Source organism: Leptidea sinapis, chromosome 13 (assembly GCF_905404315.1).
Source record: "Leptidea sinapis chromosome 13, ilLepSina1.1, whole genome shotgun sequence".
In the NCBI taxonomy this organism is placed as follows: Eukaryota; Metazoa; Arthropoda; class Insecta; order Lepidoptera; family Pieridae; genus Leptidea; species Leptidea sinapis.
This window is the reverse complement of record NC_066277.1, coordinates 11,949,961-11,974,551: the sequence shown is the minus strand read 5'-3', so window position 1 is coordinate 11,974,551 and position 24,591 is coordinate 11,949,961. Positions and strand designations below refer to the sequence as shown.

The 24,591-nt window shown below is 36.3% G+C and overlaps 1 protein-coding gene across 1 annotated transcript; it reads left to right on the top strand.

Annotated features, from left to right (window-relative positions):
- The first annotated feature begins 3,062 nt into the window (after positions 1–3,062).
- On the top strand, positions 3,063–24,049 carry LOC126967407 (glycosylphosphatidylinositol anchor attachment 1 protein). Its single transcript, XM_050811855.1, has 11 exons — positions 3,063–3,081; positions 4,726–4,845; positions 5,620–5,779; positions 8,182–8,475; positions 9,063–9,177; positions 15,886–15,976; positions 16,811–17,054; positions 17,426–17,863; positions 18,082–18,355; positions 20,880–21,057; positions 22,556–24,049. Exons 2-11 carry the CDS (start codon positions 4,735–4,737, stop codon positions 22,649–22,651), a joined length of 2,001 nt encoding a protein of 666 aa, XP_050667812.1. The 5' UTR covers positions 3,063–3,081; positions 4,726–4,734; the 3' UTR covers positions 22,652–24,049.
- The last annotated feature ends 542 nt before the right edge of the window (positions 24,050–24,591 follow it).

Here is a 24,591-nt window from a genome sequence, read left to right as displayed (position 1 = left end):
TTTATGAATCAGTCCAGCATGCCAAACAGCGTCAAAGGCTCTTTTCAACGTCTAATAGTATCATGCCAGTAGACTGGCCTAAATTAAGATGATGAGTCACGTGTTCGGCGACTCTTGCCAATTGCTGCGCAGTGGAATGACTGAACTGCTCAAGAATAATTTTGTTTTCTATTACATCTAATAGCCTCTTTGCAATTAACGTTTCAAATAATTTAGCTAAGGGAGGAAGTAAGCTGATAGGGCGATAATGAGATGGGATAGTATCGTCCTTTCCAGATTTTTTAATTGTAATGACTTTGGCAATTTTCCACATTGAAGGAAAATAACTGATACGAAGACAGCCATTAAGAATGTTTGTTAAAAGTACCAGTACTTTCTGCGGTAGGCTTTTCAGTAATTGATTATTTAGGCCATCAATACCTGGAGCATTACGATTTTTCATTTTTTTAATGGCTTTAGCTATTTCTGTTGGGGTAATGGGCCGCGGACGGAGAACTACAGTTTCGTATATAAAGAGAAGTATTAGCTTCATCAACAAATTTCTCAGTAGTAGGATCGCTTACCCAGCTATTTGTAAGTTTCATATTGTCGTAAAAGGCATCGGAAAGTACTTCGCATTGCTCTAAAACTTAAAGGTGGAATAGTCGTAGGTTTTGCACTTAAGGATTTCACTATGCGCCAAAGGTCAGAACTTGGATTATCAATTTTTTTGAGTTTGTTATTCCAAATTTCATCATTAAAATTTCTCAAAGATACTTTAATGCTTTTTTGTAGGTTATTAATTTTGGAGCATAATATTTTTTTGATAATTATAATTATATAATGACTGTCAGTTTCTTTAGTAGTTAAGGACCTTAGTTATTCTTATTATTGATTTTAGTTTTAATATATTTTGGTAGTTTATGTGGGGTAATTATATCAGGGCCATGAGGAATACTCATATCTCTTGCATTAACAATGATAGCAGTAAGTTGCTCTGTGGAAGAATTGATTTCGGAACTGATATTGTTACATTTTGATGAAAGTGCAATATTCGCGTTTAAGTAAGATCTAAACTGCTTCCAATTTGCACCTTCGTACCTATATCGAATAAACGGTTTTCGAGTAAAAGATTCACCGACAGAGAAGGCAACAGGTAGGTGGTTAGATGGAAGACGTGATGAAATCTCCGCCTGCGATATATTGTAGACATTTTTAGCTAAAACGATATCAAGAATGGAGGGTGAGTAATCACTACGATAATGTACAAGTGTGGGGACAAGCGGACCGAGTACGTCATAATCATTATTAACCATATGATCAAATAGGCGATTCCCCCTATGATTAGCTTTTTCGCAGTTCCAGTAGTAAGGTCTCCCATGAGTAGAATCCTATCATACGAATTCATTACTAAGTCTAGGTCGCTGACAAGAAGTTATTGGTTTGCAGATTGGTATACCGAAAATAGGTCTCTCATCATATAGTCAACTCATATAGTTTCGGACTAATGCCATCGGCATTCCAATAAAGAAAACGTAATTAATTACACTTAGACATACTGACCCAGATGAGAAAGAATCAGCATAACTTTGTCAATCATTGAATGACATGCTATAAACTGTCCCTAAATTCCTTTGATTGTTCCTAAAATCTTAAACATCTCTGCAGTATCACTATCCGGATGGCATGATGGTGCTGCAGTTGTCACATTGTTTTCGGCTGGATTCTCGTACGTAGGGATTTTCTTCTCATTGGCACCTGCCACACTGGCTCAAGAACGATCATCAATTCCAGCAATAAGAAGACGCTTAGACGCTTGGATTAATTTAAGTTCATCCTTCACTGACTCGACAAGCTTGAGGTATTTTTGTCGATCTCTACATTACTGATTTCACGCGAAAATTGATGTTCTTATACCGCAAGCCATCTTGAAGGGATTTGTGGCCCTCTACTGAGTAACAGTAAACAGTGACTTTTTGATGGCCTTGATATAACCCTTGGTATAACGCGAAACCACAGTTTTAATGAACTAGTGAGTCCAATCAGATTCATTGATGAGGTGAAGTGTAAAACTCTTAGGTAATCAAGTGAGGGCTAGGAAAAGTTCTTATCTATTTTCATGCACAAATAGGTCACTTTTTTACATATTCGATAGGTTTACATAGACAGTTTCGTAATACGTTATTATGGATACAGGAAAAATTATGCGTATACATTAAGGGTGGTGACTCATTGAGGTCTAAATTATATATATATTTATAACCTAGGTCCTAAAGAATCATTGAAAGCAAAATTTAAAAAAATTTACATCATGACTGTTGCTTCTAAATTTATTCTTGATAATTTTATATATGTTCATAGGCACCTAAGTGAATTGGTTGAAGTGAAGTGGGACCAGGAACAGACATAAACTTATAATGCCTACTACTCGGCTAAGTCGAGTTAGTAAGTCTTTTGTGGGGTATGCGTTTACAACAAGATCCCAAAAATGTCCAAAGCAAAAGTATTAAAAAAGGAATTCAAAGGAATTGTTACGAAACCTTTGTGTGGTAAAGGTTACTATAATATAAATTACTTTCTTAATGATACCACAGATTGGGAATGGAGCGACCGCCCCCAGGCTATTAAATAAGTTTAATTGTACGATATTACTTTGTAAACGTATTTTTGATGAAAATAAAAGCCCGCTGAGTTTGTAGCACCCATTATCCTCAGGTCTGAAGCATTCTTTTTGGAATGGGTGGTAGTTTTCGACTTTCAATAAGTGATGTCTCATCCTATTTTTGAATAAAAAAAATTTAATGACATTATCGTGTGACATTTTGAATACTGCATCAACATACTAAACTGCAGGTCCCTACTAGGTCGGCGTCGCGTCGGCGCGCAGCGAGCACAGATCATCACATCCGCAAACATGTGTGCCGAGCAATGGCTCAGTACGCCGCAAGAACTGTAAACCTGCATCAAGTAGCACACAGGTCCGCAGCGAAATCCCTGTGGAACACCACACCGTACCTCTGTGTCATCTCACTGTACGTGTCGCCCACCCTCACACGATATGAGCACAAATTGAGGAAGTCGCAAAACCATATAGTTAACAAGGTGAGTGAGTCAGAAACGGACACTAAATATGTTTTTGGTCACAATTGTCCTAATAAAACGCTCTGCCAACGACTAACTGACGGTCACCGTCAATCTGACGTCACAGCTATGACGGTGCTCCTGGTGAACCTTGCCAGTAATTTGGTCAAAACTTCGTAAATTTATGTCAAAAACAACCATTTTAGTAAAGTATATAAAGGTCTCCTTAGCTCTAAAAATTTTCAATCTCAACTAAAAAGTTAGACATTACCAACGGATCCTCATTCGTAATTATTATCTGCACTGTGACTGTGCTTAGAAATTAGAATTTGTAACCTAAGGTTACGGACTTGTGTCCATAGCCATAAATAAATTTAAATAAAAAAATTGTAACCTAAAATGTTTTTGTAAATATTTAGACTGCTGACAGATTTGTGATTGCTAAATATTTATACATGAAAAATAATACCCAGTTAATAAAAACAAGAATATGCACAATGGGTCTATTATCAGACCCGGAGTATGGTTCTGCGAAGTTAATAAAAACACTGAAGAAAATTCATTATCCATTATGTTTTTTGTTGTATATTGGGGCTGTCGTTTGGTTCTTTCTATTAGCTAACCGAGACTTTAATAATGAAACATACTTCTCAGAGAACGCTTTACTACCTGGCTTGGTATCAAATGAATTTAATAATGATCAATCAGCGAGGCAATTTTACAGCCAACTACGGCAAGAGTTAGAGGTACTTTTAACTTAAATTTCCGGCTTAAATAATATCTTAATGTCCTTGTATGTACTGCCTGAATATGTTTCACTGACATGATTGTCAAGATTACCATTAAAAAAATTTGAAGATGCAAAGATGGACGGGACAATCATTCTCTTCTTAGTATGAGAGATGGAGCAAACAGTTGACTTTCTGGTACAGTACAAGAGATGTTCATAGTAGATGAGATCGTAGACAATTTAAAAATAACCTTTATATAGACCCCCCCTTTGACAGCAAATAGGAAACAGAAGATGTTGGAGGCCTATTAAGGAACTTATTACAATTTAAATAGAGTAACTATATTTATTAAAAATCTGCTTTATTCATGATTTATCAGTGTTGCTACCAACTAGTTTCGGACATTTGGTGGTCCTACATCAGGATGACTGTAGTGAATTTGTGGTCTGTGCCAAAAGACATTTTTGGTGCCATATGGCAGTTTCAGTTTTGGTGTATCTGATAAATCTAGTGGTAGAAGGTTAAGGCAATTTAATAGTTAAATGTCCCGTCTTACACTTTGTCATGTGAACACAGATGAATGATGACAATTTCAAATAACTAAAGTTAGTAATGTCTCATGATAGTTTTAATAATGTGAATATAAAATGTGTAATAGTTTGGAATTAAAGGCTTTATTATTGATAAAAATGCTCAATAAATGGTCACAACACTAATCACCTGTTCATAAGTTGATATACAAATACAAATATAAAGGGAAGAGGATATATCTCACACAGAACTAGTGAAAGGCTTCTTTCAAACAGGATTCTGGCTACATGGGTACCACAGTTCAGTTGTTGCCATCAAGCAGTAATGTACAATCACTATCTTGTGTTTTGATTTGCAGGGTGTATCACCTACCAGCATGTGTATGTTTTTTTTTATATTTTAGGACAAATATATGGATACACAGGAGATTCCAGTGGATTGGCTGGTCTCCCAAATGTCACAATTGCATTTAGAAGTTTACACACACAACTTTACTCTTAACTATCCACTAGGGCAGGGCCAGGTAATATTATTATTATATATTTTCATCATTTAATTGTTAATGTAGATACTTATAAAATGGCTCACTAGTTCTTAAATCATAATTTTTGTTACAACAATGATTCTTTGAGTAATTGTTGAAAATTATATCTGCATCTTTACATTACACCATTTTGAAAAGAGATTTCTTAATAGCCGCAAACATTGTGCTTAATTAGATATCAACTACAGATTTTCTAAACCTGAACTACTTGAGAACCTTTAAATCTATTAGTCTCATATAAAAAGCCCCAAAACATTTTGGACTGCCTGTTTGTCTGAAACTTTCTTTATATATATTTGTAACTAACAAATAATGGTTTTCTTTTATGGGATAGGAGGAGAAACGGGTTTTATCTGATCACTGTAGCCCACATTTTCTTGCAAAGCCAGAGGAATCACAGGTGTGTTGCCGGTCTTTTAGGCATGTGTATGCACTTTTCTTTAAGGGACCCATGTCATATGAAAGTTCCTTGAAAACCACACTGTGGTGGACCTCCACATTAACAGATGGTGGGGATGACATCCTGTGGTGTGTAATGCGAAGGTGGAATTACGCAGTAGGTGATTTCACCTGATTAGGTGAAAAAGCTCTTCTAAACATTCCCTGTTATAAATGCGGTAGAAGATTTTCTTTACCAATTGAAGAATATTATTATATTTTAATTGTAAATGTTACACTATGAGAAATTGATATGTTAATTCAACCTCACTGGCCATACCACTGCTTAAACAAACTGTGTTTTAAATCTTATAGATATTCAAAGGAACAAATGTGTATGGTATTCTCAGAGCACCGCGCACCTCATCATTAGAGGCTCTAGTGTTGGCAGCACCATTTAGATCATTGTCCTCATTTCAAAAAGGCACCGAGGCCGGTATAGCGCTGATGTTGGCCTTTGCTGAATTCGCTAGACGTAAGTCAGTTAAATTTTCAATTAAATTACATACATTTGTAATTTTTTTGATATCATTATTATTAAGGAAAAGTCATGAACTTAGTTATGTTTAAATAAAACATAAATAAATAGCTTTAGTTAACTTAGCTTAATTCGATAATTCAGAGAAAATCACTCTCAGTCACTCAATATATCCAAAACAAACTATATATGTTTCTCTCCACATGGCAGATACCAGTCAGTTCAAGACTTCTATATCAGAATCCATTCATGCTCCAACCCACACGATTTGAATTGTAATTGTCCCTCCATAGAAAAGGTGAATTGTACCAAATATCTCGGCATCCTGATTGACCAAAGGTTAAGTTGGCATTCCCAAATCGAACTGGTCATAACCAGGGTGAGAAAACTTATGTGGATTTTTAAATCTCTGCGGCACGATATGAATAGCACAGTCCTTAAAAAAATATACATCGCTTTGGCTCAATCAGTGATCACCTACTGCATCCCGGTATGGGGTGGTGCAACTAAGATAAGCCTCTTAGAATTGGAAAGAGCTCAAAGATCACTTCTCAAGGTCCAGTACTTCAAACCTTTAAGATTTCCAACTAATTCACTCTATTTCACTTGTAATCTTTTGACAATTAGGAAACTTTATGTTCTTAACATCATTTCAACCGTCCACAGGTCACTTCCGCTAGATCACGCCAAATTGATCAGTAGAAGAAATGATAAAGTAGCAGATACTGTTACTGTTCGCACTACTTTTGCTGAACGACAGTTTAGCTGTCAATCAGTGTTCTTATATAATAAAATAAATCGTGTCCTAAATATATATCCTATGACATTACATTTATGCAGAAAAGCTTTAAATAATTGGCTAACTTGTCTTGCTTATGATGACTTGGAAAATCTTCTGATCAGACTGACATGATAAACACACGCATTGTATAGATGGACCCAATCAAAGGACCAATTCAAACCCACATCCAAACACTCACTCACTCACACACACACACACATACTCACACAATTAATTGTAAATTGTAAAATTTGGTTTTCAATCATTTCTGTTTATTTCTATATTGTTTACTAAATAAAATGTATCTGCTAAGGAAGTTGCGAGATATTCCCAATACAAGTGTCCTAAGACAACTTACTGGGAAGTCTCAACCACAAAAAAATGTATATGTAATCTTTGAAATAAACGAAATTTATTTATTTATTATTATTATGTCACTAATCCGCCTCGTTAATTGTTCTGAAGAACAGCCCCGATTCCTGCCATTGAATTCCAGTATGACACCACAAGTCACAAAACAAATACTATCTACTACTAACACCATCTGGATATCTAGTGTTTAATCACAGGGGGTGTCTCAAAGAAATTTGTTATATTTAACATCCTAACAAATTGTGGAATGAACTTCTAGTGTAGTGTTTCCAGGGATACATGGTATTAAAATTCACCTACATTAAAATATTTATTATTCTGGCAATGAACTGATGGGTGGTATACTCTTAGCTTAGGTGACCCTTATGTTTCTTTGTTTCTTTATCATCTAATTCTATTAGTAAAAATAGTAAACATAGTAAAATTCTTAAAGTGCTAAAATGGAGTGACCTTATTATATACAAATTTATAATAATAAACTTAAAATTAAACTTTAGGGGCCTAAATTCAGATGAATGTAATCTCTAGATAAACTTAAATGTTTTATAAAAAAGAAAATAGCTGACCCAGCAAATATAATATTGCCATATAAACTAATTTAAAAAAATTCAATAATTAAAATTTTTGTGGTATAAAAAATAGATTGCGACTTATTCTCAGACCTACCAAATATATTTTGCTTTACAATTATTGTATTTGATTGCTATCTTGCAACCCTATTGCAGATCTGTGAATGGAACCGAACTATATAAAAATCGCGATACAAAAATAGTTGTAGGTCGTAGAAGGGTGGAAATTTGAGGTTGTAATGTACTTTTCAATGCTTAAACATAATAAAATAAATATAAAAATTTTGACAAAAAGAAGAAATATTTAGGCGTGGATTACCCTTATCTTTTAGGGGTATGAAAAATAGATGGTGGCCAATTCTCAGACCTACCCAATATGCACACAAAATTTCATACAAATTGGATAAGCTGTCTCGGAGGAGCTTGGTAACAAACACCGCTACAGGAGAATTTTGCATATAAAATGGCATAATATCCAAACAATCCGACAGCCTGGCAATAGATTATGACTGTCTTTGGTTCAGACAACTACCATACATACCATTCACCATTAGTTTCCTCCAATACTAGGTAGTAATATTATTATTGACACCACAAGTGTATAATATAAAGATGGTTTACCTTGATATAACTGAAAATTTGAATTTAAAAGGTGTAACATTAATTTTATTTTCCAGCAAAAAAATACTGGGCAAAAGACATAATATTTCTAGTAACCGAGCATGAACAATTAGGTATGCAAGCTTGGCTGGAAGCATACCATGGCTTGCAGAGTGACTCTGGAACATTCTATACTAATCTCGGAAGTTTCCAAAAGCCACCTTTGATTAATTTCAAGAAGTTTACGAAATCCAAATTGAAGGACTTTAATTGGTTTGATCGCAGTAGATGCCTTGATCCTGGTACTCTAAAAGGAAGATCGGGAGCCATACAAGCCGCTATTAATCTTGAGTTTCATACGCCTAAGATACGTAAGTTTAATGTAATCGCTTCTCTCATAACTATAAGAGCGCTTTCGCACTACGTCTGATCTGAATCCGGTGCGTACCCGTGAAAATTCGATCTGATGTAGTCGTAAAACTATTTTGAACGGTTGACAGAAAGAAATCGGATGACGGAAGCCGGATCTAGTGCGTAAACTACCAAAAAAATAGTTACTACTTCGGATCGTCTTTTCACGGGTACGGATCGGACGTAGTGTGAAAGCGCTGTAAGAGAATATAAGATAGATTTTGGCAACTCTCTTGTGATTCCTCTGGTGTTGCAAGAGATTGTGGGTGGTGGTGATCACTAAACATCAGTATTGACCCATATACTACTGTTCCTCTTTTCCATAAAACAAAAAATCAATAATTTTTATAATTACTTTTAATTTAAATTAATTCATTAAATTTAATTCCTATTGAGGGCAATTTAAGAACCCAAAAAATGTTAGGTTTAAATTGAACATAAATATCTGTAATAAATGCTATTAGGTGTAAAGTTGACCATTATACAGCAAAACCAATCAACACACTCACACTGTGATTAATTAAAACTATTTTTTTAATATTTTTAGGTTATGTTGAGGTGAAAGTTGAAGGTTTGAATGGTCAGCTGCCGAACTTGGATCTAGTCAACTTGGTGCACAAACTGTGTGTGAAGTCAGGGATACATCACTCATATAAGAACAGGTATGCCATATAATTTAGTATTTACTTAGGTATACAGAGGTTACAAATACATTGGTTGGCTGTTCTGTATATCTGAAGACTAAAAAGACTGCTTGGAAACCTACACGGAATCCTGCCTTTTTCATTGGTTGGTTGTTATAGATTCGTGTTGTTATTCGACTACGTATGACTGATGAGAATAGCTTGTAGATGCTATTCTCAATTGTTTCTTGTGGAATACGCTGCGCAGCAATGACATTCCTTAGCTCCCTGATGTTATGTGGAGCGATCTGCACCAATTCTACCCTTCGTTTTAGAATATCCCAAATGTGCTCTATGGGGTGGTCGTCGGGACTTTCTTACTAAATTAGGTGCATGTGCACGTGTGGTGTTGCACCAGAATAGCACCACCCCATCTCCTCTTGTGGGTGTCGTAAGAGGCGACTAAGGGATACATAAAACGGAGGATAAGCAGCAGCATTCTTCCGAGAACCACCAACACCTACTGCGATCACCTACCTGCCTGCCAAGTGTAGCGATTATGGCAAAACTCCTGAAGAAAAAACATGACAGACACTTTAAGGCCCCGGCCGCCAGTCCCCGGAGGCCTTGCTCATGGTGGGAACGGTAGCAGCCACATAAGCGATGGGGTGCATATGTTGCTATGCGCTAAGTTATATAAGTAACTATAGTTTTTAACTATATCACGGGAACTCTAATTTTCGAGTCACTTGGGAGTTGGGACATATGGTACCAGTTTCAGAGATTAGTCCGTACAAACAGACCAACTAAAACTCGAAAAAAATCTAGATTTGTTCAATTTTCTTTTCACATCTCCCTGACTCGGCTTTGAGCATTTTTTTTTTCTATTTAAAGCTTTAGATAGATTGTTTAACCGGCAATATAGGGTATCAACATGCCAATTTTGACTAAATTAGGTGCATAAGTTGTTGTGTACTTTTAGCTACCAATATAAGTTACTTTCATTTTTCAACTATCCCCATAGAAACACAACCTTGCTCCAGTACTTTGTTAAATAATCTTGTTATGATATATAGTACTGGTGTTCTAATTATATTGACCTCATGTGTTATATGGTCAGGTCATGGGCTTTTGTAGGGTTTTTTTTTGCAAATATATTTATGTACTTCTTGTTCATAAATCGCTTGTATTATTTCCTCCGAATACTTGATGGTTGGGCCAACTGCTTTATCATCCTCTCCAATTTAACAACAGAAGATTAAAGTTTGCGTGCTTATGACAAAAAATCATTTGCGTAGCATCGCTCTTCGAAAACACCTCCCTTCAAAGGAGTCTCGCCTAGTATCGGAATACTGGGTCATCAAACTGGGGAATTTGGCAAAGCCAAATTCTCTGGAAGCTGGGTGTCATATATAGTACACGGCAATACTACTAAGCGCAGTTCTGGCCACATATGGAGTATTGCTGTCACCTCTTGTCTGGTGTACCCCAGTTGTAGCTCGAACCATTTGACCACGTGCAACGCAGAGCTCGAATTATCGAGGACCCAGTGATCTATGAACGGCTAGATCACTTTGCGTTGGGTAGAGACGTCGCTTCATTGTGTGTTTTCTAACGCATTTATCACGGGGAGTGTTCCGAACAGCTGTTTCACCTGATTCTTGCTTCTTTAAAGGCCGGCAACGCTCCTGTGATGTTGCAAGAGCGGCGGTGATCACTTTACATCAGTTGAACCGTTGGCTCGTTTGTCCTCGTCTACCATAAAAAAATCCCGATATCCGTAAAAGTTTCTATAGACTTCTGTAGCAAATCTATGATTCCATTTCTTGTTCTCATTTCACCGTGACCGTTTTTCTAGTTTTGTTATTCAGTTTTTATGTGTGTTTAGCTTCCTGAGCCCCTTTTTCGAACTTTTATATTTCTCTAGGTTTTTCCCTAAACTATGTTTTCCGTAATACAAATAATGCCATTAGAAAGGATTATAAAATATATATAATATATATAAATAAAGATTATTTTATAATCTTTTCTTAAAGCATTATTTGTTACTTTGAATAAGTTCTTAAGTTTTATCTTATCGGCTTTGTGTTTAAGGCGGGAATTAATATTATCGTCTAAGTTGTTCAAGTACTGCGATTTTAGGAGGTTTTGGTAACATTTTAAATGTCTTTTTTGATAAAGATGGTGTTCTCAGTATTAAAAAGGCACTAGTCAATGGTCAGATGGGAAGTCTATTTCGTTTATGAGTTCTATGTTTGTTATCCACTTCGGGTTATTACTCATTCACTCGTGCCAAGTTTGGTCAACATGTCCTGAGGATGCCTCCTGTAAAGGCGAAACACGTGTCGAATTGATTGTGTGACACTCAGGAAAACTAAAAACATTTGGATAGTTATGGATTCCCGCAAAATAACGCCTGATTCAATAAAATTTTTTATTGCATTTTTGTTTGTCCATTGGGCGAAATCGAAGTCCATCTACGACTAAGTTTTTCTTAAAGTAAAGTGTTCATCATGCAGGGCTTTTGTTCAAAAGCATGATTAGTCTCTCACCACTCTGGTTACGTGTGCCATAGCCATAATTGCCTAGTATAAGATTATATATATCTTTGTCCTTAGTTTCGAGCGCGACGTCCCACAAAACAAACGTAATATTCATAGAAATTAGAATAGGGGTCGGGTGTCTGCCCGAGTGAGAAATTATCGTGACCCAAATTATCAATTTATTCCGATTTCCGATACCAAAGCCAATGCTCTTTTTTTGCGCCCAGACAAAGGGCTACCGGGGATAACGACGGGAGGGAGGTGGTGAATGCTCATGCATACCAACGCAGCCTGCACTCACATAGAACCTAAGTGCCCACCCACTAAACACCACCTGAGGTTGACTTTGGGCAAGTGCCCTCTAAGCCTTCATCGAAGGGGACTTTCTCTTGGGGAGAGTGAGTCGCAAGTGGCACTCCTTATGGAGTATCCGCTGGGCACCCCAGCTCAATGCAATGCTCCAATCGTACCAGCATATCCGGCTCGGAGCTATGCCGTAGAGTGAGCGTTCTCGCGAGCGCCAAATTGCAACTTACATTTTCGTTTCGTTTAAATTTCTTTATTTATTTTATCCATCAACTTTATTTTATACAATATCTAAATACTGCACGAACCCTACGAAACGATATAGAACAATTTCGATAATTTACCTAAAAGTTTTCAAAGAAACATTAGCAATTTACATAGTTTCACTAAAATTAACACTAAAAATCTTTATAAGTATCTAACTTATTTTAACAAGTTTAAATTTTATGCGCTTACATTCACAAATATTATAAAATAATAATGAAACGTCTTCCGGCTGAAATGATGAAGATATTAAACTTTTTATATATTACTAGCTGTCCCGACTGACGTTGTTCTGTAGATAATAAAAAAATACTGTTTTATAGGAATTTGCCAATAATTTTTCAACACATCAAGAAATATTTCGTAAAAAATGTTCTCTGTTGTTATAATGAAATTTTTTCACAGCGGAACTGTCAAACCATGCGTCACTAAATTCTCTCATCAAAAATATGCCCATACAAAAGAAATATTGAAAATAAAAATAATTATGGGTCCCAAATCGAAATTAAAACCATCCAATCTCTCAAGTTGGACCAAACTGTACTCCATGAAGTAGTCCCCATTAAAATCCGTTCATTAGTTTAGGAGTTCATCGCAGACAAACAAACGTGTCCGTAATTTATATATATTAAGATATAGGTACCGTAGCAATGCTTATTATGATCCCTTAAATGTCAGTGATTATGGCGTTATTGAGGGGCGGTTCGTTTTCTTACTTTTAACATATCAAGGATAGTACTGGCTGGTTCACGTGTCACCTCATGAAGGAGCATTTCTTGGGATGACTGGTGAGTTTTTAAATATTAGGTACCTACTAATGTTGTTAGCTTTAATTCTCTAAATTATTGTAGTGTTTATAAAAACGTGACATAATTTTATACATGTATAGGTTGCTGCTGCCGGCTGTCAACGTACGCACACGTAAAAGTAGACGCTCCAAACTAAAATTCAAGAAAAATACAGAAAAATGTTGAAAATCATAGTGTACGGATACAAAACAGGACAAAAGTATTAGTGACAAATCTAAATCATTATGTTAAGTTATGTATTAAATATTAAAATCTTGTGTACTCGTGACTATACTTTGGAGGTTATCTATATATATATATAGAGCGCGTAACCGTAAAAATAAAATTATATAGCCTTTGGGAATTAAAGAGGAAGCCATTTCAAAACAAAATCTGGTAGATATAGTTACTGAAAAATTCAATCAAAAATAATAGAGATATCAGCCACAACGATATCAACAACATATACCGCTTAGGAAAAAAAGGTGCAGAAAATGAAAAACCAAGACTTGTTCTCATCTTTCTTTCACAAGCATGGAAAAAAGAACAAATCATAAAGAATAAGAAAAATCTGTCCGAAATCAACCTAACAGAAGCCTACCCTAAAAATGTTCTAGTAAAACGAAAGGAGGATTTACAACAGTCGATAGGAGAAAAACAGAAGCGAAAGTACGCAATACTAAAATACGACGAACTCATTATATATAACATACAAACAGAAGAAAAACACAAACGCAAGCGTTCTGTATATATTTCGCCACAAAAATACACCTGCAATGTACGAAAACAACAAAAATAAACAGGTCAAACGCCCTTAGTTAGTGTCAGAATAGATAGAATCTCAACAGCCGGTTAAACATATAACATACAAATATAAGTAAAACACCTAGAAAACCTTTCCCCAATCCGCCTGGTTCCGTGGAGAATTAGACCAAAACTCTCCAGCAATAAGTAAAAACCCAAGTATAAGAGCTGTGAAAATTGGGGCATCCTCTATTACAAGGGAAACACCTGGATTATACGGAGGTGGATTACTTCATCAGTTGGAAACACAAAGCCAATATTGTTAAAATTTCGCATAAAAGTAAAAGAAATTAAATTCGTTTTTTTCGCATTTCCATTTTCATGTCATGAAAAAGTGTTATTAGTCGTTGAGCCATTTTTATTTGAATTGAAACGTCGGAAAGCTACCGGTACTTTGGTAGATGTCACTAGTATCAGTGTAACTGATGACAGTAGGTAGGTACTATTGAATGTCAAAAATCAAAATATGATGTCGGCATTTAAGGGATCATAATAAGCATTGCTTCGGTACCTATACGAGGGCGGCACTGAAAATTTCGGGAATCAAGGAAGTGACACAACATTACTATTTAAAAATTTATTTATTGCTTTTCGAAGTATTCTCCGCGAAATTGGACACATTTTTCCATACGATGGAACCAATCATTGAAGCAACCATTCCATTCGGAAGTTGGGGTCTCCAAAATAGCCGTGTTGTAGGCGTCCACAGCTTCTTCAGGTGATGAAAATCTCTGACCACGCAATTTATTCTTTATTTTAGGGAAAGTATAGAAATCATTAGGGCTTAGGTCGGGGCTGTACGGCGGATGGTCTAATAATTCTATGTTTTCTTGCTCTAAAAACTCTTTTGTTCTGTGCGAGGTGTGAGAACTCGCATTGTCGTGATGGAGGATGATGCGGCAGTTACAGTTCTCTTTACGGAGTTCAGAAACGACCTGTGGCAACCAAATGCTAGCATACCATTCTGCATTAACCATTCTTTGTCCCTCAAGAGGAATAGTCGCAACATGGCCGGTTTTGGAGACAAACGTAGCCACCATTTTTTTGCAACACTCCGTGAACGAACAATTTTTGTTGGCTTTAACTCATTTTGGAACACCCAAACTCGTGACTGGTTTTTTGTTTCGGTTCGTACGCATATATCCAGGATTCGTCACCTGATACGATGTTGTATACAGCATTTGAGGATCCTGCGTGGAATCTTTCGAGAGTTCTGACGCACCAAGTAACGCGAGCCGCTTTTTGCTCTTCACAGAGCAAATGCGGTATTATCCATCGGGAAAACAACTTTTTACACCTAATTGTTCACGCAAGATTATTTGTATTTGACTCATGCCAATGTATAAAGTTGCCTGAATTTCGCGGTATGTCACATGTCGATCTTCCTCAATCAGCTTACGCACTGCATCAACGTTTCCTTTAGTGACTGCAGTTTTTGGACGACCTTGACGGGGATCATCACTGAGCTTGACACGTCCACGTTGAAATTCAGCAAACCAGCGATAAATTGTGGTTTTTGATGGGACTTCATCACCAAATACAGAAGTCATCCGGTCAACACACTGTTTTTGTGTTACACCACTTCGAAAGTCATAATAAATCATCGCTCTAGAATTTTCTCAAGTCAATTCCATTTTCTCAACGACTAACAAGTTTGAAAAGACCTTGTGACAAGACCGAGAATCTTTTTTTAAATAAATAAATGGTATTCGCTTTTTAAAACCAAGGAGTTTTCAATTAAAAAGATTTTAATATGACAGGAACAGTGGAAATATTCCATTTCCGATACTTTTAGTGCAGCCCTCGTATAATATATAAAAGTTTAATATCTTCAACAAAATCATCATTTCAGCCGGAAGACGTCTACTGCTGGACAAAGGCCTCTCCCAAAGATCGCCATGACGATCGGTCCTGCGCTGCCCTCATCCAACCTATTCCGGCGATTTTGATCAGATCATCGGTCTATCTTGTGAGGGGCCAACCAACACTAAAAAAAAAACAAAAGTTTAACATGTTTAATGTAATTCATTATCCGTCCACAGCTACTCGTGGCTTCGCAAGGGTCGAGGAACCAGCACCTGGCGTGACGGAGTGTCGACAATGCTCGGCATGGTGACAGCGCAGATAGCTGGGGTGAGTATTTTGTTTATATTTAGTATATTTAGTGTTTATTTTGAGTATTTGCTTCACAATAAGAGCCAAATAGTTATCTCAAAAAGACAAAATTCTGAGGGACATAGACTACCAGATTAGTCTGCTTAGCTTTATAACATAGATTATTATATAAAAGAAAAAAACAGAAGATGAGCCGCAGAGGCAAAAGAAAATGTGTATCTCGTATAATTTTTATTTTTGACTGTTATTCTAATTTAAAGTTTAACTTAAATATACATTTATAAGCATTTTTGTCGTTTTTCATTTCGATTCAGAACCTCTTGCTAACTCACGGTGGACTTTATAACGGTTAACTTCCTACTAATCAATTACTTGAGTAATTTATCTGTATTGTTCTTTTAATTGCATTAATGGTTAAGTATTCAAAATGTATTTTCACCTCTCTAGAACGAAAAGGGCGCTATTGCTACGTGAAAAATCGCAGCGAAAACGCTTTTTGACCTAGTCTTTTTGACTTAACGAAATTTAGATTTTTGAATTTTTCAACTATTGATTTTTTATGAGGCTTTTATATTTATAATAAACTGTGAAATATTATCTTAATTGTTTCTCCTACTATAACACTTTTCTCGCTAGTCGAGGTAAAAAGTTGTATGTTTCACACGAGAGCAAATTATTTTTTGTCTCGTGCCTTTAAATCACTCACTACCTCAGTAGTCTATAATATTAGAATCACTCGCTACGCTCGTGATTCGATTCTAGACTACTTTGCCGATTCGTGATTTAAAGTCAGCACTCGCAGCAAAAAAAGCTTTGCTCACTTGTTAAACAAATATCTATTGTTTCTGGTAGGTACCAAACGGCAATCATGGACTATTCCATCGCTTTGGCATCGAAGCGGTGACGCTGGAGGGTCGAGACGTTGATGACATATCTGGGGCTGCGCCCCGCGCTAGTACTCTGCCCCCTGCTAACTTCCACCGACTAGGAACGGCTCTAGAGAGCATCTACCGTTCGCTAAACAACCTGCTTGAGAGTTTCCACCAGAGCTATTTTTTCTACATGTTGGCTGCTACCGACCGCTTCGTGTCTATCGGTGAGTTTTAAAGTAATAATCTTTCTTTAATCATACAAGTCGTTTATGATTATATTTATTTTGTAAAGCTGGAATGTTATTTGTTTTTTTTTTTTTATCAAAGTTTAACTCTGAAACTTCCTTCAATTTTTATCATTCAATAACCCAAAGACTAAAAAGAATTATTAAAAGGAAACGAACACTTGCCTTTTTGGTGCGCTTCGTTGTTATGTACTATGACGTCATAGTCAACATTAACTATTTGTTGTGAATTAGCTTCTATTTGTTCTCTTAAAAGAAAAATGGCAAAAATTCAATTTTTCGGATTCAGATTCATTGAATTAGTAATTTACGTTTAAATCAAAATATTTGATTATTTAATATTTCCGCAGGTCAGTATATGCCTTCTTTATGTCTATTATGCGGGGCAATGCTACTTCGTGCTCTGTCGTTGTGGGTGTCTGTACAGAAAGATCCTAATGACGATAAAATAAAGAAAGATTCAGAAGATAATAAAGATTCATTGAGTTCAGAACAGAAAAACGAAGAAGAAATTGAAAATGAACTAAACGAATCGAAGATAGACGACTCGGAAAGATTAGTGAAAGATACGGAAGGAAAAGTTGAATCGAAAGGTAAAGTGCCGGACGAAATTCAGGAAGACAAGGAAATAAAGAAGAGAGAAGTGGATGTAAAACCAAATGATACAGATACAAAAAGTGGATCGGATGATATCGATTTGAGTATAGTTAATATTGGAGCTAATTTCCTGATTGTTCACCTAATTGGCTACGGTGCGATGAATTCACCGTTCTTTTTCAGTTACATTGGTAAGTTTATCATTAATATCACATGTTAGGACTACATGGTTCGGAAAACATCTGTATAATTTTGCAGATAATTTATTAAACGTCGCAGCAGAATTAAATATTAACATTAATTAAATTGAAACTTCCATAATATAACATTGCTAAGCTTGTAAATTTATAAAAAAGTATTTCTCAAGAAGTTTTCACTTCAAAAATAATAATAAAATTATTTATTTCAGGGGCTAAATATTTGGAAGTACACCCTGAGACCTCGGTATACTACGGTCTGACAGTCACCTCAGCATTAGTAGCTGTACTGTCGCCATTCCTCCTGCGGGTGTTCCGTACGGTTCCCATCAGCAATGATGAGCTTTCCGTCATCAGTATTCTTCTGTTGCTGGAGATGGCAACAGCGTGTCTGTGTATCGGAATGAATAATTTCTCGCTGGGTTTCGCATTAGCCGTGGTGTACACCCCATTAATGTTGGTCGTGGGCGTTAATGGAGAGAACAGGTAAAATTTCAAGATAGTTTCAGCGCTATCATCATGATTTTGTTTAGATTTGGTCAGTGTGGTTATAACACAGATTTCATAGCCGACAGGTCTATCTTGTTTTCACTGATAAATCCCTTAAAACTCTTGATAACAAAAAACAAATTGAAACAATTTAAATGAACTTTAAATAGGCATTGGTCGTGATGGATCACCTACTGTTATTAAATAAATTATCATTCAACGGTATTAAGTACAACCTCCTGCGCTGGTTTCCTGCTTACTTAATTGCCCGTGTACAATCAATGTTTAATAACAGTTTTATCACCCCAACAGTCAATGTAACGTCAGGTGTACCCCAAGGCTCTATACTCGGCCCATTGATAATTATATTCTTTATTTAGGACATCTTTGATTGCTTTATATTTTGCAAGTTTTTACTATATGCAGTTGATCTGAAATTGTACTCCCATACCGTTAATTTTAATGATGTGTTTCTTATGCAGGAGGACAATAAATTAATAATAGGTTACAATAAATATAAGCACTTTTTAACAAAGAATAAAATAAAATTACAAAGAGTTTGAGAGAGAACACAAGGGATCAAGAACTTGAATCAATTACCCGTGTTCGTGAGATTGGGATATACCTTGATGCAAAGTTGACACTCAATGAGCGCGAGTCGAGTAATGGATACCGTATGTTAGGCTTTATTACACGTGTCTCTAAGGCGTTTAATGACAAAGATGTGTCTTTATAAAAAACATATGCGGTCGTAGCTGAAATATGTCCGATATAGAAATCGTTGTATAAGCTATATGAACATCATGTGCAGATAGTACATAATAAATTATTGCGCTTGAATATTTTAAAATAATACAAAATTCAAGTATTAACTCAACGATGCATTTTAATTGACTGTCTCCGAGAAAAATTGGATCTTCAGAAGCCCTTAATGAATTACAATCCAACAAATTATATTCATGAATGTCAAAAGTCCTATGTATATTATGTAGTGAGAGGGGCGTGCATATCATGTAGGCAATTAGGCAGTGCCTACCTCGTTCTGAACCTAAATAAACACAGCACTAGTGTTAAAGTTGATTTAGTTTAATTTGGTTCCGTTATTTTATTGCCGAACTTCTATTGAACAAGCACTCCACCACTTAGATAGTAAATGCCTACGGTAAGCAATCTTTGCTTATTCCAAAGGTCAACTACGACTAGTTAACAGTGCCTACCTTGCTAGAAAACCAATGCACGCCCCTGGTAGTGAGACCAAATGAGATTTACAAAGAAGTGTCAATTATCTCATTTCCACTCTTTAAAATTAATATTTACAGCTTCATAATTTTAGAATTATTTGAATTACACTCGATGTTATGCAGTTAATTTAACATAAAAAAAAAACACTCATACAATATTAGTTACTCAATTCATAAGCTGAAGGTCACCATTATGAATATTGCCCATGTTTAACATTTATTAAATTTTGCTATAAATTTATACTAGTTAAGTAAATCAAATTTATTTGATATAAACAAATATGAAGTTTAATTATCCATGTCCAAACAATTTGTTATGTTTTAAAGTGCTGAGATTAATTGCACAAATAAAATTTGAAAACAAAATTTATGAACGATGCAGGACTTGAACCCACAACCTCTACCGTTCCGTGCGAGCGCTCTTCTCTGAACTGAGCCACCGTTCGAGTGACGTAGCGTTGATAAAATCTTATATAGGTTCTTTGTTTAATTCTCAGATTGTGGCTTCATCTACAGGATCTATTTTACAGTTGATAACCTGCTCAACCCCAATATTAGGGAAATTGACTTGAGATGTCGCTCTCGCAAATCTAAACAATTTGTTATGTTTTAAAGTGATAACCCTAATTTCTGGGATTAACTACACATAAAATTTTAAAACAACAAAGCATACAAGATTTTATCGCCGATAAGTCACTCGAACGGTTGGTACAGTTGGAAGAGCGCTCGCACGGAACGCGAGAGGTCAGGGGTTCGAGTCCCGCATCGTTCATAAGATTTTTTTTTTCAAATTTTAGCTGTGTATATAGATCTATACAACTTTATAAGTAGCCTATCATAATTATTTCTGTCAGTATCATCATCATCAGCCGGAAGACGTCTACTGCTGGACAAAGGCCTCCCCCAATTGCTCTTATCTGTCAGTATGCTCTTTTATAAATCATTTTATTTTATGAAATTAAGTGACGAGACGAGCAGGACGGTCAGCTGATGGTAATTGATGCGTCCTGCTCATTACAATGCAGTGCCGCTCAGAATTCTTGAAAAACCCCAAAAATTCTGAGCGGCACTACAACTGCGCTCGTCACCTTGAGACATAAGATGTTAAGTCTCATTTGCCCAGTAATTTCACTAGCTACGGCGCCCTTCAGACCGAAACACAGTAATGCTTACACATTACTGCTTCATGGCAGAAATAGGCGCCGTTGTGGTACCCATAATCTAGCCGGCATCCTGTGCAAAGGAGCCTCCCACTGGTAAAAGTCATGAATCGCTTGCAGGCTGGTGATATTCGTGAAGCGAGCGTTGTGTGTGTTGGTACACCCTCTGGTGGCGCTCACAGTGGCCCTGTCGCTGTACTCGCGAGTGCTGTACCCCGAGGAGGACATCCTCGGCATGGCGAAACGCGGCCGCGAAGCAACCATACAAGCGGTCATGTTCGCCGTAGCAGACTCTATGGTATGCTGTCGCCTTATATAATTAAAACGTTTAGATAGTCTCTTGCTGTTAGACAACCGATTTAAACAGGCCAGGAATATTAGTTTAGTGTGCGTGACAACCTACATCGTACACTCGCGATTCGTATGACACTAAAATAGAGCTTAGTTCTAACTAAATTTTTTTTGACGTTTTCACAGCTGTCATAATACATCTATACGTATAAAATGTCATCTAAGGTTGTCGCCTTTTGATGAAAATTGCGGAGTCACCTCTATGTGAGTCATGTGGAACAATTGAGGATGTTGAGCACTTGTTAAAGGAATGTGTCCGATTTCAGTCTAGTAGAGACAAAATTGTAGGACTTATGGGTTTGAACAGATTTGATACGGGCATGTTTGTATATATACTTGCCCGTCCTGCATCTAAGGATGCCATAAGCCTGTTTGAATCCATAAGTCTTATTGTTTGAACACTATAGATAATACTTGCTTTTACTTTTTTTTAGTTTGTTAAGTTAAGAATTTTGTTTTTCTTTTGTCTTTTTAATGTACTTAGATTATAATGAGGCTGACATGTATAAAAGCCCCTAAATCAATAAAAAAAAAAAAGGTTGTCGCCATAACTGTTGCGTATACCAACAGGTGTCTCTGATCTTAACATAAATCCATGCCTAGAGTGAACCTAGGCTTATAGCCTCTGTTGCGTAATATGTTCACATTCACCACGGAGGCGCCCGGTTCCTCGCACAAATTCATATGTACGTGTATTCGACGCTTTATAAGGTCGGCAACGCTCCTGTGATTCCTCTGGTGTTACAAGAGAGTATAGGCCGCGTTGATCACTTACCAGTAGATGACCCGTATATACGCTAGTCTCTTCTCTTTAAAAAAAATGAAGCCAATAGATCCACTTCCTTTATTATCACACTTTTTCTATTTTACTATGTATTAAAAAGTTTTGACTTTAAATTTGATGAAGAAATTTCTGTTTTTGATTTGTAATAGCAATAATTTTGACTATTTGAAGAGTATAAGCATAAAAATAATAATAACGAGTTGCACTCCGGAGTGCGAAAAGTGAAAACTTGAATTTTGACGTTCTGCATTTTTGATTATTTTGGAATGTTAAGGGAATAATTTCGCACGAGATGCTTTATTTGTCAGTACCAAAGTACTAGCATTTATGTGGTTATATACAATATTCATTTATTGCGCTATCGAACACAAAAATGACAATTTATTGTATATAAAAAATTTAACACTTCAGAACTATTACATTTATTTTGTATAAAAAAGGTTATCTCTAAGAAAAATCAACTTTGATCCATAATTTCAACGACTGTCTTACGAATTTTCGATCAGGTCACGTGTCCTGACGCGAGTTTAACATTTTATACCCATCACAAGAAGTGCTCAACGCCACGCTAAAGATGTTTTCACTTCAAAAATTGATAAATTAGTTTATTTTTTACATACCATTCTATATAAATTACTTAAAATCATAAATTTTATTTCAGATATATGGCAACTGGCTGTTCAATGTTGCCACTTCAGTTATCTTCCCCACTTGGATCGTGTCGTGGCAAATTTTATGTACAACAGTGAGAAAATAAAGTTTTGAGCTTTATTTTCTGAGCGCCTACGATTTAAAATGGACTAAATGAATTATATTTATTGAGTTCTCGTTAATATTATCGCATTCTTTCTAATTATGATCGCACGGGTATTATATTTATATTACACACAAATGTATTATTCGTGTAAGACTTTGCAATGAGAACAAGGATTTAACTTATTTATATTTGGTACAATATTTAGAGACTGAGGTACTAAAGTTTAATTTACTTTCGAGTTAGTTTTTATTTAGATAAAATAAAAATGCATTAAACATTTGAGATTTTTTTCAGCGGTTGTATAATCTTAGTACCTTATATAAATCGTACAGCGGGCGTCCACAGTATATAGAGGTGAGTGATAAATTATGTTATGTTGAAAAAATCACCGTGATCTGCCGTTCTGGCATGTCGTAGTGATCTATCGCAAACACTGACCTCTACTATATACCACTGAACTAGCGACGGTCAAAGTGCTTTTGTGCCTGTTTGATATTCGCCATTTTGGCGCTGTTGGCCATGTAACGAGAGTCTGCGGTACTAAAACTAGTGATGACAACCTTAGCAAACATCGATATGGAATCTATTTACAAAAATAAATTCGTACTTTATTACGTTGATTCTTGATGTATAAATAACACGGAAAACGAACGAAATTAATTCAGAATGCAAAAATACTTCAGAGTATTGTATGTTCCTTCGCAGCCATTTGTATTATACCTCAAAATCTGTTCCCTAGACGCTCGCGGGTGGCGCTTTAAACAGGCACAAAAATTTTGCTGTCAAACATATGGAACACCCTGTTCAGTGGTATTTAGACAGGTCATTGATCGCAGAGTAAGAACGTTCCGGAAGTCACTGTCAGTGTTACGCGTCATATGTCAGTGTATTGAACCTGTACTCTGACTTATTGAGATCGTAACAATAATAATATGAAGTGCATAAACCTTACTAAAAGGCCGGCAACGCTCCTGTAATTTCTCTGCTGTTGCAAGAGAATGTGCAGCACCTTACGGTGATCACCGCCGCCCACATTCTCCATTAAAAAATCTCATTCCATTAAAAAATATTCAAAGATGGATTACGCACGTAAACCATCTTATAACCAAAATAAAGGTAACAACTTGGTGAGGGAGTAGTGTGCCGTACGGCACTCTCGGTTTTGGGGTATCTGAAAAAATCTAGTGCCTGGAGCACTGCCGATTTCGGCAGGTTCATGTACCTACATATCCATCGGAGGAGATAGGAGTAAAATCCTACATAATATTATTTTGTTTTACTAAAATATAAATTTACCAAGAATCCTAATATGTTATTGCATTCCCCTCTATATGTTAGGTATAATTTATTTTTACCAGATAATTTTTTTCCAAAGAAATTAAAGAGTGTAAACTATGAGCTCAGTTGTTTTATTTTCCCGATTTTTTTTTTATTGATAAGGAGTGACGAGACCAGCAAGAACGTTCACCGACTGTAAGTAATTCGCCCTGCACATAGTAATGTGGTGCTTTGTGACACGCTTCAGTAACTCAGTAATTTCTCCAACTTCGGCGCCCTTCAAACCGCCGGTACGACTTAAGGACCTTCAAGAAAAGAGCATAAAGGCCGGCAACGCACAGTTGTTGCTGATGTCGATGATAGTTTGTCTCACCAATCCCCATCACGTGAGTCACTTGGCCGTTTGCCCTTTTTTGACGGTATTTGATACGCCCTGCCCATTACAATGCAGTGCTGCTCAGGATTCTTGCAACACCCAAAATTCAGAGCGGCACTAGAATTGCGCTTGTAAGCTTGAGTCAAGATGATAAGTCGCATTTGCCCAGTAATTTCACTAGCTACGGCGCCCTTCAGACCGAAACAATAATGCTTACACATTACTGCTTCACGGTAGAAATAGGCGTTGTTGTGGTACCCAAAATCTAGTCGGCATCCTGTGCAAA